This window comes from Dermacentor andersoni, chromosome 7 (genome assembly GCF_023375885.2).
Source record: "Dermacentor andersoni chromosome 7, qqDerAnde1_hic_scaffold, whole genome shotgun sequence".
NCBI lineage: Eukaryota > Metazoa > Arthropoda > Arachnida > Ixodida > Ixodidae > Dermacentor > Dermacentor andersoni.
Window position 1 is genome coordinate 158,956,226 of NC_092820.1, and position 15,851 is coordinate 158,972,076.

At 44.5% G+C, this 15,851-nt stretch overlaps 1 protein-coding gene across 1 annotated transcript in view; it reads left to right on the top strand.

The window, feature by feature from the left end:
* LOC126533426 (Golgi resident protein GCP60) overlaps positions 1-15,851 on the top strand; it is a 27,083-nt gene continuing 11,232 nt past the window's right edge. The window contains exons 1-7 of the mRNA XM_050180588.3: positions 1-201; positions 753-894; positions 975-1,115; positions 2,952-3,065; positions 8,465-8,552; positions 11,869-12,106; positions 15,707-15,804. Of these exons, the coding sequence (XP_050036545.1) occupies positions 33-201; positions 753-894; positions 975-1,115; positions 2,952-3,065; positions 8,465-8,552; positions 11,869-12,106; positions 15,707-15,804 (990 nt within the window). The 5' untranslated portion in view covers positions 1-32. The remainder of the gene's footprint in view (positions 202-752; positions 895-974; positions 1,116-2,951; positions 3,066-8,464; positions 8,553-11,868; positions 12,107-15,706; positions 15,805-15,851) is intronic.

Genomic DNA, 15,851 nt, shown 5'->3' on the forward strand with positions numbered 1-15,851 from the left:
GCGCCCCAGTACTCGCTGCCAGCGTTGCAGCAATGGCGAACGCCAGCAATGGGCCGGTCCGAGGTCCCGGCTGCGAAGAAACAGGGTCCAAAATCAGTAGTCTTCCACAATCACAGGTCACCACTGAGCAGGATGCCTGTACTGTCACCTGGGGATTCACACTCGATCAACTGTACAAAATGGCCACTGCGTTTTTCAAGGGTAAGCACTGTCTCCGCTGTCGCGCTGTCTTACTTCCGCTGATTGTTTTTGCGTTTTTACTCTAAAACATGGTGTATTTGATTCTAATGGTACACGCGTGTCGTCTGTTCATGACAACGCGTGAAAGGGGTACGGCTTGCCGCAATCTGAGCGACCAAGCTCCCACCACATCACTGAGCGCACACGCTAAAGAGAAGGTCGTGTGAGCCATGTGAAAGCATTGAAGGGGGAAAAAATTATGCGAGAATAGTCCCTTATTTTTATTCTCGCTGTAAATGTGGATATCGTGTGTATGATCACGTAGACTGGCCTGTGACAAGAAGTACTGTTACAACAGCTATTAGATTTGAAGCGAATGTAGCCGCAAATTTATTTTGAAGCACCGTAATCCGCACAAGATCATGAATCCTTAGGAGATAATCACCGATAATTGGTTGCCTACGTTTGACTCAACTGGGCCTGTGTTTTATTACATTGTCGGCTTGCCATGCACTCTTTTTCTCTGATCAGCATTGTTATTCCTTTTGTTTTAACTTTTGAAACTCGTACAGAACATGAAGGAAAAGCCTTCCACATTTCTTACGAAGACAAGGTGAATCTTGTAGCCTACACACTTCAAGTAACACATGGAAAGTACAACCCAGAGAGATGTAAACCTCTTGGCTACCTCGACGTCGTAGGAAGGGACAGGAGGTGTGTATTGAAAGGCTTGAACTCAGTCAGTGATACCTTATCTTTATTTGACTGACATGCATTGCTTGTTTCCTTAACAGGCAAGCCTGGACTTCATTAGGAGACACAGACCGTGAGACAGCCATGAAGAAGTTCATTGAGTTGCTCAACCTTAAATGCCCCCTATTCCGACCATTCATTGAAGCACACAAGGCAGATATGGAAGAGAAAGAGCGTAAAAGGTGAACTTATCGGACCTGTTTTCACTGATGCCAATTAAAGAAATGGAGAATATGAAAGTCATGTATGCCTCAGAGATATTTAAATTGCAATTTTGGTGCATATTACTCGAGAAGCAGGTTTCACTGAATGTTATTGCAAAGGGTGGCCGAATGGGAAAATTCCCTAACCGAATACAAATTAAAGAAAATGCATTCATCTATTGAGCAATACACTGAATATTTTCTCGTATCTGAACAAAGTGAATAATGTTTTAGCAGAGTCTATTGGAAGAAAACATTTATATTTAGATTATTTGATAAGCGCATGTAATGACATTCACAGCCGGTGAACTGAGGAGCTTGCAAATGATAAAGTACTTATTTCAGTTACCCGGTGCACTATGACGACGACAGTAATGAAACGAGAACAGCACGTCACCAGATGCATGTAGACTCTTGTGTTCATGAAGAGGTCCGAATATAGTGGCACCAGCCATCTGTTTAAAGGAGGCTCAACTAGGATGTTGACCAAAGAAAATGTTATAGTCTTCAAGCACAGTTCGAATAATGACAACTAGTGACAACTGCCGGTCAAGAGCCTCACAGTATTAGTGCACACAGCTACATTTACAAGGTGTCTTGTCTTCTCTCAGCTTATAGAGCTGCATGCTTTGACAGCTGCTTTCTTTGATGGGGACAAAGTGCAAAGATGCTTGTGCATTTAGATTTAGGTGCATGTTAAAGAATTGGCCAGATGGTCAAAATTACTCTGGACCCCTCCATTCTGGCGTCCCTCACTGTTCAGTTTTCGGATGTTAAACGCCACAATTTATTTGTGGGCAGCTGGTTTCAGTCAGAAGTATTGTTTTCAAAGCCACAGTGCAAAACAGAAGCAGAAATTGCACCATCTCTGTACTTTGAATGCTTTGTGTGCATGAAGTTTGGAACTCCGCTGTGGCTGCATCATTGTTCTGCCAATCACTGCATGCATATTGCATGCAACGCACCCCAGATTCCTGCGCAGAGCTTGTTGCCATTGGCAACAGATTGATCTTGCATTGCACGCGATTTGGATGCACTGGTAAGCAGAATGGTGAAATGACTATAGCTGAGTTGTGAAGACCATGCACATGAAACATTCATAGTGTATTCCAAATTGTGTAATGTCCCCTCTTGTTACTTGGTCTGTTGCTATAGACCATGCTCCTGACTGTGCTGCCTAAGCATGCAGCAGGGAGACTAGGCACATCTTAAATGTAGCTATGCACTCTCACACCAGCTGGTGTTAAAGCAGGTGTGATCACTCACTAATGAAAATTTAGTTCTACCTTGTTCTACCTTCTGCCATATGAGAACATAAACTATGTCATGTCTAACATACTTGGAAAGCACCTGTCCAAGCGCTTGAAATATGTGCTTGGTGGAAAACGTTGTGAAAAACAGTGAAAAAGTGAAGCCACTGCATGACGACATGCTGAAACTGAGAACAAACACCCAGCTTTCTGTCTTTCAACTAGTTTTACTAAAACACATTACATATATTAGTCAAACTTGCAGCACATTTCTAATTTGAAGTGTTTCAAGATGTATACAACACACTAGAATTATTTTTGTCAGTAAATTTGCTTTTGATACACTATTTAGGCATGCGCACAGCACCCATAGGGGAAATGGAAATTTATAACTCATTCTGTAATTTTAGAGGGTGTGAACTTTGGTCAGGGCTGTAAGCACCATGTTAACGGCTGATGCACTTGCTGTGTTTTGTGACAGCGTGTTGCGCATGTCGTGTCGAAAGTGCATGTCATGTCGGGCTAATGTGTTACAGTTCTTTAAGGTTTGTAATTCATCTTCTAGGCAGGAAGAAGAGGAGGAAAGGAGGAGAGAGCAGGAAGAAGAAAGGGAAAGGCAGAGGTTAGAAGAAGAAGTTTCCAGACAAGAACAGGAGCGGCAGAGACAGCTCGAGCAAAAGTGAGTGCATAACCCTTTCAGATGATAAAAAAGGACGATAGAAAAAAGAAAAAGCTTGCAAAAAAGACAGAATTGTTTTTTTTTCCAGCCTGCAAGTTATTCTGTAGATGGTATTACGCAAGAGCTAGTGAGAATTTTGTGCCTGAAAAAGAAATTTTATTAGAAAATATTTTTTTACACTGTAGTGAAGGTGGGCTAAACTGCACACTGGTAGATTTCATAGCATGTTCTTACTTGCCTTATTTACAATGTTTCAGCACAACACACTGCGTTGCAAAATTGTTCTCAATTGAAGAAGTTGGGCACTGAATCACCGCTGTCTCTTTTTAACATGAGTCGCAGTGGTCGCTTGTCCTACGGAGGATGCTACAGCGATCTACGCTTTAGAACATGCAGCTGGTGACGCAACAACAAAACAAAACGAGTCTGTGTTCACAACTTCACTCATCACCAGGCTGCTTACACCATCTCGTGTTGTGTACAACAAGCACAGAGCAGTAGCGGAGCTCAAGTCTTATTGAGATGCTGCAGAAAAAATACAACACTACCGGACGAGTTGGGCTCGTTGTCCGTCTTTGCTGAGGGATTGAGCACATTATGAGGACCATGTGGATGTCTTTACTGTTGTCTCGGTTTGGTTGTAGGACATGGTCTTGTTTACATGCCCTACTTCCAAGAACTTTCTTTTTCTTGCTTATTTGAAGCACGCCGAGTGCCAACGCCTCTTATGAGTCTGAATGATAGAAGCGGTTTTATATTGCGATAGATGTACAAGGACGCCATTCCAAAAGAAATTAATTATACCAGCTTGACAACTTTTCTTTATCCCGAATGCCTCATTGATGTGCATAAAGCGGGCTTCACTTATTGGCTATATCAGTTAAAATTGTGGCTGTATGGTATATAGATGTAGGACACTGTGTCAAAAATGCCTGTCGCTGCGTTAAAAGGTAAAATGACTATTCCACCACTGATCGATGATTTCTGGCATCTCCTTTGAAACAGGGCAGCAATGAATAGTCGCACAGCTTGCTCAGCTAAACAGGTTTTACTATATCTATTGCAGCCTAAATTTTTGTCTATCTCTTCTTTTTATATTCTCTTCACTAAAAACTATCTTTTTATTGTGCTGTTACGTAGGTCTACAACACTTTGGCTCCTTTCTCTTCCCGACTAGTTAACACTCCCACCAGTTTTGAATCCTACTGTATTTGGAAGGTGCATGTTCCCTACCTCCAGTAAAAAAACAAAAACAAAAAAAACATTGAGTTCTGTTTGGATTTTTTAATGGGACCCAACTGATTCCAATTGAACATCATCGGAGGCCCAAGTTCCATTTGGTCTTCATGAGAAGTCCAGTTGGTTCAATTTGGGCATCATGAGAAGTTCAGTTGGTCCCAGTTGGATATCACTGGAACTTGGCAAGCCAATTGGTCCCAACTAGGCCCAATTGAAAGTCACTATATGAGTAATCTCGTGAAACAACAAAATAGTTGATAATAGTAATAGCGCAATTATAATCTTAATTTTCAAGTAAAAGGTCTTTGTATATTGGGGTAATCGAGAGAAGCATCTAGCTTTCTGTCAAGTTAAAAATCTGTCTTGAGATTTTACCTAGTTTCTCATGAACCACTGGCACCACATTGGTCAACCAAATTTCGCTTACATATATAGCTTCAGCAAAATTTTAAACTGCGTGAGGAAGACAGGACCTGAACAGAAACAGACGCACACATACTGCGCTTTGTGTGTGCAACTATGTTTCTGTTCACATCCTGTCTTCTTAGTGCAATTTAAATTTTCTTGAATGTATGAACTGACTAGCCCAACGACATGCCCTACTTCACGTATATAGCTCCTGACATGTATCTCCCATAGTGAAGTGGTACATGAATGTTGGGTATGTCAATGAAGAGAATTGCCGTGGTTTGTTCATGCACGATTTTACTTCTCGAAAGGACTTTCAAGTATATCCGTTTCATATTAAAGTTAGGGGCCATTTAGGTTTTTTTTTTCTTTTCTGTGTTTTTCATGTTGGCCACAATGAGTCCAATTCGAGACCAATTAGGTCCAATTGTGTACAAAAGACCAGTTGGCACAGTTGGACCTGTTGGATTTTTCCGATGGTTGTCCCAAAACACAATTAGAAATATCCCAAGTCATTTCAATTGGAAAATTCCAACTGGTTTGAGCAATTTCTTTTTTGACTGGGTTACATCCTGGGTGAATATCTTGGCATTCCACTGCGACGAGCCGAGGAGTCTTGGGCCTCACATAGCAGTTGGCACTGCCAATATTGTGCCATTGAACAAATTTCCTTTCCTGATTTCTTGCTTCCGGTTTCTGTAAAATTTCACAGAATCTTCTCGTTTCTGTCCTTTGCGCCCGGCAGGATGGATGGATGGATGTTATGAATGTCCCCTTTGGAACGGGGGTGGTGGGTTGTGCCACCAAGCTTTTGCTATTATACTGCCTAATGTCCTACCCAAGTTAAAGAAGGAAAAAAAAAAAATAAACACTATGAACTCCCACAACCACATTTTCTGATGCCCTATTGCGAACTTTGCCTTTGTACGTCTCCGTTTTTTGTCGTTTCCCTACTTTTCTTCCACCAATCTTCCAGTCGCCTCTTACTAATCTCTATTGCGGACGTGTTTACTTTTCCCCTGCTCTCGCTGAACTCAAGGGCTTCAAGGAGGCCAGTGATGCCTAAATCGACCGCTGTGTAGATGTCTTCACATTCTAATAAAACATGCTCCATAGTTTCCCTAGCTTTACCGCTGCAAGCACATGCTTCTTCTTCCTTCTTATATCTCGCTTTATAGGTGTGTGTTCTAAGGCATCCCGATCTCGCTTTGAAAAGTAATGAGCTTCCCTTTGAGTAACCATAAATTGTTTCTTTCCTGATTTCGTTTTTTCCTCTTAAATAGTTACTCATGGCAGGTTCTTTTCCATTGCCGCCACCCATGATATTATTTCGGCCTCTCTGACTTTCCGCTTGACGTTCTTTGTCGCCCGCGCGTCGCCCGCGACAGCGCCGCCCAGTGGCAGGCGCGCACTTTGGAGTCAGATGTGTCGCTTTCGACGACTAGTCTGGCGCGCCAAACGAAAATCGTTGCGGAGAGACGCGCTTCGGCGCCGCCAGAGGCGGTTTTGTCGCTCGCTATGGGAGCCGAGCTCGCATCGAGCGCAGCGCTTCGTCCCGCTTCGATCTAGTGTCCGAGCCTGATCACCGTACGGGACCGGATGATCGCGTTTTCCGCAGGTGCGTCTCTCATCGTCTGCACTAGACGTAGCCGCGACTCTTGTCACGTCTCTTGTGCAGGCCGATCGATTTGATGTAAAGGTGCGGGCAACCATTCGTAGCCAAGTGACCCGAGCGCGCCGCAAAACGTTTACGCGCAGGAAGCGAAGGGTGGGCTTTGCCTCCACACTCCGATGTCTTGCAGCGCAGCGCTCTGCTGACAGTTGCATTTTGCGAGTCGTCCCATAGGCAGTTGCCGTTTAGTATCGGCCGTCTTCGCTTGACGCCCCGAAAATTGCGGGGACGTTCCGCCACGCGAACGCCCGACTCCGTCGCTTTTCGCGGCCGAGAGCCCCGTGTTTGGCGGCTCTGGTCCGTTGCGCCGTAAGCTGAGCCGCGGCTGGGTGCTATCGATCCGGCTGGAACGGCTTGCGCCCGCGTTGTATATATTGACTCGCTCGGAGCTTTGCAATGGCGCAGACTCGATGCGCGATGCCCGTCGTCTGCCCGTCGTCTGCGCGTTGCGCGGCGCCAACTTTTCAAGCGGTGAAAAGTGCGGAATAAGCCGGCAGGCGCTGTGTCCTACGATAGTTGTGTGTTGTCGCGCATTTCCGTTTTCGCTCTGAGCGCATCGTTGTGTTTTGTGCCGTTAACGTCCGCACTGGTTATGTAGTTCTTTTTTAACAAGTTTAAAGGGACCCTGAAGGAGTTTTTTTTTTTCGCGTTTTTGCACGAACACACTAACTTGGTTGGGGAGGGCCTTGTGCACGTACATTAAGGGCCAATTTGTAAATGATCTGCGCAAACGCACACCGTTTAAAATGAATTTGAAGGATCTCGCATCCTTACCGACCAAAGCGACGGCTTTCCGTGCACTTTCCGTGAACATCTGTCGCCCCTGCCCATTCTGCTTAGAATGGGTGAGCGATATGTGGCTCCAGCAAGAGATCTCATTGGTTTCCCGTGTGACGCTTTAGGTCTGTGATAATACTGTAAGCTTGCCGCTGCGCTAATCTTTTTCTAATAGTATATGCATACATAGTAATTTGTTTGCACATAAACATGTGAATAAAAATGCCATTAAATTGATTTGTAGTATTAAATAATTATTAGATAGATGAGTAGTGTTCTTGGTAGTTTTCTAGCAGTGTTGGAAGTACATTTCATACAAACCTTACTTGTTTTTTGTAAGGTCTGTGATGTGAAGTTCTTTTGTTGGGGTGATCACCATAGGGTGTTTTTTTTTTAATTGAACATTATGTTCAGATTTACATGATGCAGTGTATTTGTTATATGCATGTAACAAATGTAGATTATAAAAAAAATTCTAAAATATGTGTTGCTTGCCTAATGATGTTCAACTTTGGGTTGACGATATGACGCGTTTCTCTTTCTTGTAATCTCATGTTTTTCCAATTAAGTGTCATGTAATACAAAGGATGTGGGTTCTGTCCCTACCGGTGACAAGTTATCTTTTTGTCTGCTTTTATTTCCCTTCATTATATTCTATGTTTCAGTTTCACAACAAAGTACCCCATGCTTTCTTTTAACATTTAATTTTAAGAAAATCAAGCCCTTCTGTTTTCTTTCTTCTCATTCATTATGTAGTCTTGTTCTTTTGTACCTCCCTCCTGCTTACAGTCTTTCTTAAGGCTACCGGTAATGCGTAAATAAATAAATAAATAAATAAATAAATAAATGTATAAATAAATGTTGTCTTTCTGGTAAATTTCTTGTTCACCTGCACTTTTACACACTTGCATTTTGATTGTCGGTTTTCTCATTTTAGTTCTTTCTTTATGTAAGCATGATCCTTTCTTCCGTAGGCTTCTCTTCAGAGTGTGCATGCACTTTTTCTCACCCTGTGTTTTCAGGATTAAGTGACATCCTGAAATCGAGCAGAACAACATAATAGAACGAATTCGAATGTAACAAATAATTGGACGTAACAAAGTAAATCTACAACATTTCTCATAAATTCCAGCATGCAACAAATATAGGCTTATAATGAATATCGGTTATAACAAAGCTATTTTAGTATCGGATGCGACTTTGTTATCGGGAGGTTTTACTTCACTTTAGTGTCCCTTGAATCGCACAAATGTGCAAACAGTGCTGGGCAGTATGTCAAGTGTTTCCTTTTGTTTTGCTGCAGACGGCTAATCCAGGAGGCACTCAACCGGCAGACCTATCACCAGTTCAAGGCCTATGCTGAGCAGCAGTTTCCTGGCAACCCTGAACAGGTCAGTGTGGTCATTTATGAGCCATGATGCATATGGAGAACCGGGTGCACTCTGCTGCGGTATAGCGTGCTTCATTTGCATTGTGTGTTAGCATTGCTGCTGCAGTGTAAACAACTGGGCCATCATCTGGGGTAAAGTCTGGCCATTATGAGGGATGCTTTACCTCAAGGGCTCCTGTTTAAATACATGCAAACAGAAAAATAGCTTTGCATGACATACACGATACCTAATTCAGTGAGCTTTATTGCATTTAAAAGAAAAAGTAATAACCTGCAGACTTTAGGAGGTAGGTGTTTTATTTACACCATCAATGATGTTTTAGAGCATAGCTTTTGGGTGCCTGTTCCTGCATTTAGTGTTGGCCTCGGCGTCAGCATAACCGGCATAACGAACGAGCCAACCGAAGGATGAAAAAAGAAAGCGAATGCCGAGCACAGCGGAGGATGAAAGACGGCAATAGCAGGGACAGCGTGAGGAGGAAGGCGGAAGAGGAGAGTACAGTGGAAGCATGAGGAGGGAAGTGGAGAAGGAAAGTATGGTGAAAGGGTGAGGAGAAAAGCGGAGTGCCACACGAGACGTGCTCCATTATCGAATAAAAAAAAAAGAGGGCGAATGCGTAGCGTAGCGGAGAGTGAAAGACAGCGATAGCGAAGAGGTCACGAGGAGGAAAGGAGAGTGTAGTGAAAGGGTGAGGAGGAAAGCGGAGTGCCGCACGAGATCTGCTCCATGGTGGCGACCTGCTACGAGATGGCGTCATAGTAGCGTGCGCCGTCGCCGATGATGCCATTACTAAGGCATGGGGCGAGCGCGTCCACTGATACCATATATGGAAACAAAGCGCTGGCGTGGGCTTCGGACCCACTGTGCTAGTGCTACTTCGCCTGCGCTGCTGCCACTAGAGAATGTGCTCTACACAAGTCACGCGTTTCCATTTTCTTTCTGAACAATGAGCGATGCAACCGGCGGATGTGCTTAGTCTGCTGCTGCTACTTAGTGAGCTGCCCCAGCAGAGGCTTAGTGCCGCTGCCAGAGGACCCTGTCATTCAGATTCAAATTCCTTGCCTCAATATATCGCAAATTCAAAACACCTTAACAGCTGCACTCAAATTTCGCATAGGGAGTATCGTAATTGTTGGTGAATTTTTCTTACATAAGTAGTTTGAATACCTCAAATTAAAAAAAAGAGAGAGACATCAATTTTATTACCCTGTAACTTGGTAATAAATCATGATATCACAGGTCTGTAATTGCGCCTATTAGAACATCTAAAGTGGGGGGGGGACAAAAAAATGTATTGCCACATTTGTTTATTTCTTGTTTTGAATGTGCGCTATGGCACGATTCTCTACTATGCTGTATTTGTACGTAAATAATGCGACCCCGAATATAATGCGAGGGAGCTCTCGGTCTGAGAAATTGAAAAAATGTATATATTAATAAAATGACTATGCAAACAGGACTTAATACAATAGCGGCAGGAAACAATGCTAAAAAGCGGATGGCCGCAGGGCTTTATTCATCATTATCGTGAAGTGCAGTCGCAAAATAATGTCAAAGGGCAAGTGCTGACGTATTTATTACTTTCAGCGAGAATACCGTGGAACAACGCCGTTCTCAGTGATGAATGTGTGTCTGCTGCCACTTCGCTTGAGGCGAAGTGGCAGTGGGCATGGAGAGCACGACGCAGCATGGCGAGCAGGTGACACAAAAAAGAAAACGTGCTATATTCGTGTTATGAATGCAAATACACCTGAGGAGTGTTCTGAGGCCAGAAATTCGGAAATATAGCTCGCGTTATATTCGTGTAATTACAGTGCCACTAATTTGTGAGTTGGCTTTTTGCTAGACCTTCATAAGCATAATAGTACTGTAGTTTTGTGGAAGCTGTAAACTCATTTATCAAATTTATCTGCTTGAGGCGCTCCAACAGACACAGTTTACAGAACTGTGATGTCTGTTTTTGGTGCAGAGTTATGGATTTGTAAACTTACGTTAAGTAATGGAATTCTTGTACGAGCACCTACTACAACAGAATAAATAAATAATCTGAAAGTCCTACAAAAGAAAATTCTATGAGGGTGAATCAGGAAGCCGTTGCCCCTATTTTTTATTAGCCAAAATAAGGTACATACAGGCCATTACAAACACACGTACCATTCTACGTACCTTACACTACTTTTCCACATGGTCACCACACCGGTTTAGACATTTGTCCCATCGCAGCACTAAATTTGAGGTGCCCCTGTGGCAAAATTTGTCCGGCTGACCGTGGAACCACCTTCGTACTGCTGTCTTGGCTTCATCGTTGCACTGAATCGCTGTCCTGCCAGGAACTTCTTCAGCGGACATGTACACCTTTCCCCATATGTGGGCTTCATTTCCCTGTTGGTTTTGATGGGCGTTCATCCCTTGCTTCATAGAAAATGAATCACACTTTGTTGCTCGTATGCCATGGACGTGCGAAGCACAACTGCCATCTTCAACAACTGACAGCAGCGCTGTGTCGCAGAGCTACCGGCAGATAAGGCCGGGCTGGTGCAAGAAAGGTCCACCGCTGGGAATGGATATGTTTCACATTTGCAGCCATAATTTGGCCTAAATAAATAAATAAACATAAAAAAACACAAGGTGCAAAGACTTTCTGATTTGCCCTCGTAGGTATTGTTTGCCAGGTTCTGTACCATCCTCGTACCACAGATTCCAAAAAACATAACACTGTTCCCATCTAATCAATGTTTTAATTATTAACTCCACCACCAATATAAAGTTGAATAGCTAAAAATTATAACGCACCAAACACTATAGCAAGTTTACAAACAAATTTACAGTGTGTTACACTGCTTGACATACGAAACAATGGCTTGTTAATAGATGCTGTACAAGCCGTGGCAGGCAGATGTTCTGTTGGTAAACTTAAATTTTCTGGGAAGAACAACATTGATTCTAATAGTACTGTTTTCTTCACAGAGCTATGAAACAGATTTGTGATTCCCAAATTTAAACTTACCTTTAAACACACATACCGCAATTTATAATGTTTTCGTGTATTTTATTGTTTTCTTGTAGTATTTCAGTTTTGTATAACTGCACATGTTATATCACAGCCACTGCTGTTTATCCTGTGCGTACAGGCATAGGCCACGATCTCTTGAGCTGCTTGCACAACTTTTCCCTGGCCCTCCTCGCAAAAACATTTTTGTTGCAAATAAACATTGTTGTGTTGGTGTTCTGGAATGTATTGGGCGAATGCTCTCCCGTAGAAACTGTGAGCGCAGTTGTGTCTGTTGCCCGAATGTGCGCTCCCTCTTTGTTGCAGCAAGGTGTGCTGATCCGGCAGCTACAGGAGCAGCACTATCACCAGTACATGCAGCAGGTGCTCAATCAGCAGCAGCAGCAGCAGCAGCAGACAGCGATGGCCGACGGGGGCGACACGGCTGACGGTCGACCGCCAGCAGATCCACAGCCGGTGGTGGCTAACGGGGGCGAGGGCGACACCAAGGGTGAAGAAGGAGACAGCTCGGCTGATGAGGAGTCCACCGAGGAAGGTGGCCAGGGTGTGTATCAAGCTTTGTATTTTGCATCTGGTGTCCAAAAGAAGGGATTTCTTTCACTGCGATAGGAAGTAGCCCTGTAATGCCTGAAAACAGTTCGGCATTGAGAGAAATTAGAAATACTTCTTCAGCTTACTTCTGGCCATGGAGAGTGCACTTATATAGATATGAAGAAATAATTTAAAAATGTTATTTATGTTGAAACTTAATTATATTTAATTCATTCCACAACTGAAAACTCATCCCATTGGATCAAAAATGTTACTATACGCTATCTGCTAAATTTACCGTGCTTAAATAAGAATGTTGGTGTACTATACTTGGTGTAGTGTACAGTGAAACCTCGTTAAACCGTAGTTGGCCAGAGCTTGGAAAAAGTACATACCAAACGGTAGTACTGCTTAACCAAAATAGCATGAGGTTGCCCACTTACCTGTCAAAAACAGAACTCTGAGAGAGTGCAATGAAAGTGCAAAAACATGCAGTATTTATTCACTTCGTGCGACAAGTCTTATTTTCGTTCCATGCCGCGGCGGCTTAGCAGTGATGACAGTGGCCTCAAACTCAAAGCTCCGAGCCAGCTATTCAGCCAACCCCCTCTTCTCGGCAAACACTCACGTGACAGACTCCTTGTTTGCATTGCATATTCTCCATGCACGGGTGCAGTAGCGCTGTAGAGGTCACGGGGTGCCTTTTTCATTACGGGGTGCTGTTCTTGTTGCGACGATTGCATTCATGAGGCTGATGTAATGCATAGCTTCTGCCACTGTCGTGTCTGAATCGCCCGTGCTGTTGCATTCCTTGTCATCCTCATCACTGTTGTTAGGCGACACTTCGGCAACAACAGAGGGAACGATGGCGAAAAGTAAAACCTCGTAGCCAACATCTTTTCGCTGGCGCAGTGATGCTGCCGAGCAACTTTGAATTCCAAATGCCACTCACTGTAGTCAACGATAGATCCCTGTTGCGTGCCAGCACCGATCTCTTCGTCCCACGTTCGATAGTAGAACGATGTCCAATTTTTCTTCTGTGCTGAGCACCCAGTGTTTTTATCCGAGCTTTATCATGACGCGAGTCTTATGGCGTTTTTCACTGGTCGATCTGGAGCGGCTGCCGAAATCCTCGAGCAAGTGCTCGGGTTTAACAAATTCGAATTGGCCAGCGGAGCGCAAAAACGCTCCACAGGGGATCACACAGGAAGTCTGCACACACGGGATACAAACCGGTTCTGGAAACCATGCCCAACTGCTGCTCTGTACGTTTCCATGGCAACCAAAGTCGCCGTCCCCCGTGCGTAATTTGACCATGGCAGTCGCAGAGTCCGTCATTTCCATGTCACGCCCACAAGGATTGTGCGTGGACAATGTGCATAGAAGGCTTCGTACAGCACCTGCGTCACCTCGTAATCGCTGTCGTCCGAGCTCTCATTGCTAAACGCGAGCTCTGCAGCAGCACCGAATGCAGCCAGTTTGTGAAGCAGCACAATGTTGTGCGTACCAACCAGGTACCAATTTCGCTTGAAGATGGAAGTGACGCGAGCTATTTCCGCCTGAATCCGCGCATCGGTGGCGGAGCAAGTGAGAGCGATCCGGTGCGGAGCGAGTTGATCCAAAACGACCAGTGGAAAGCGCGAACCCGTTTTAGATCGACCAGTGAAATTTGGATTCGTTGCAGTAGAGCAAAAAATCTTGCTCCGAATCGACCAGTGAAAAACGCCATTAGCCTGCATGATGCCACTACGATGGCCACAACGCTCTCTGGCACGGCGTCAAAAGTATGTTGATGTGGCTTCACGTGCAAATGCATAGGGCGCGTGCAAGCCGTTGTTCTGATCTCTGAGGCTTGTTCTGCCAGGCTGCCCAATGGGGACGACACACTGCCGTGATTAAGCGACGAAAAGTGGAAGGACTACGTGCTAACTGATACGTACGCAGTAAGCTGGTACGGTTTATGCGGATACAAAACACATTATGTTCAATGGCCGCTGAGTCAGAGATTTGACTTTACTTACCTAATAAACCTTGCTTGGTGTATGCAGCAGTGTCGAAAGCAGATCACATTAAAACATGCTGGTTGTAGTACGAGAGACAAATGGTGCACACGAGAGTTCCGGTGACTAGACTGCACAAGGAAGCAGATTGCACTGAAAGATAATATCTCCTCTCAAAATCTGCTAGCTGGAGATACAGTTCAGACCACTTATAACGTAACCGCTTATATTGCAGGACCGGATGTAATGCGGTCTTTTCAGACTCCCTGTTTTTCTTTTGATAGAGCTCCAAGTATGCACATACCACTTATGGTGCGGACACGCAAGATGAAATACCAGTTATAATGTGGTCCCTGGAAAATCCCGCAGACAAAGAGAAGGCAGCAAGCACACTCTTCAACCATGTGCGCCGCCCGAGGGGAGAGCGACCAGGGTGTTGCGGAGGAGGAGACATGGAGTAAACGAACAAGGAACAAAGGAAAAAAAAAAAAAATACAGCAGCAGTCTGCTGGCTCACCATGTGTGTGGGGGTTGCCTAGGCAACGGAGAAGCCCGTTTCTCTGGCTGCTTGTCAGCGGCACACAGTTCGCATTGAATGTCTGTGCATTGTCGCTCTTTAGCTCTTCACTTTGTATGCAGGAAGTAAATACAGTCGCCGAGTGATTCTTTTCAGGACGTAGATGGGGTCGCAATAATAGCCTGAATGATCGGCCAGGCCAGAAAAACGAATTTCGAGGGCAAAAATCAATTTGTTGTTTTTTACAACTCCAGGAGCATGGAAAAATCGGTCGAGGCCACGAGCACATTTGCATTCGCCCGTCACGGTGCGACTCTTTGCGAAGCGCAGACATCGTGCACGCGACCTTGACTTCAGACGCTGTCAGTTTAAACTGTGTCCTGCAAGTTCACCAGTTCGAAATGTTGTCCACACGCAAGCTTTCGCCGTTCCTACCAGTACGCACACACAGCAACTTTTTCTATGCGCGTTTGCGGTAGTTGCCGGCTGATCGCCCGCAAACCCCACTTCACACATGTTTATGTCAGTGCTGCCTGTGTGTGTGATCTAGTGCCAGATCGATGTGTATCCGTATTCGGGAGAAAAGACGTTTATCAAGGAGGAGCTTCTCTCGACGATATGCTGCCTGGCACTCCCACTGGCTAGCGCTAACCAGCACCGTTTCATTGGGAGTTGGCGGCCAAAGTTGCGGTTTGGCACTGAGTCCACAAAATGCTCCGCAGCGGCTGTACAGCTATTGAAAAGCAGGTGAACCACCTCACCAATGAAAGTGAGGGTACATCCCGGTCGTATGCTTCGATTCCCAACATACGCGGCTGCTTGGTCTACATGTTTTCTATGTGTGCACAGCCTTCGAAATATTGCTGTTTTGGTTATAGTGCAGAAATTAACGATTCCAGCTATTTACGTTATAAGCTGGTCTGTGGTCTATTGCCCAGTTTTGCAGTGAATAGTTGTTCAAGTACATCAAGGTCTTTCTCTCAATTGAGTTGGCCATTTTTTATTTCAAGCTGAATTAACTTAATTGGCTCCCAAGTTATGCCATCAGTTGTGCTGCAGCTGAATAATGGAGTACACATTATTACTGCCACTGCAGCGTTGCCGACAATTGCAACGGCGTCCATGTGGACCCGTAAGGACATAAAGGAGTTCAAAGATGGCATCCGCAAGGAAGGAAGCAACGGAATCTTAAAGGTGAGGATTGTCACTTGTCCTCACTGCAGGAGTGGTACACGTAGCTG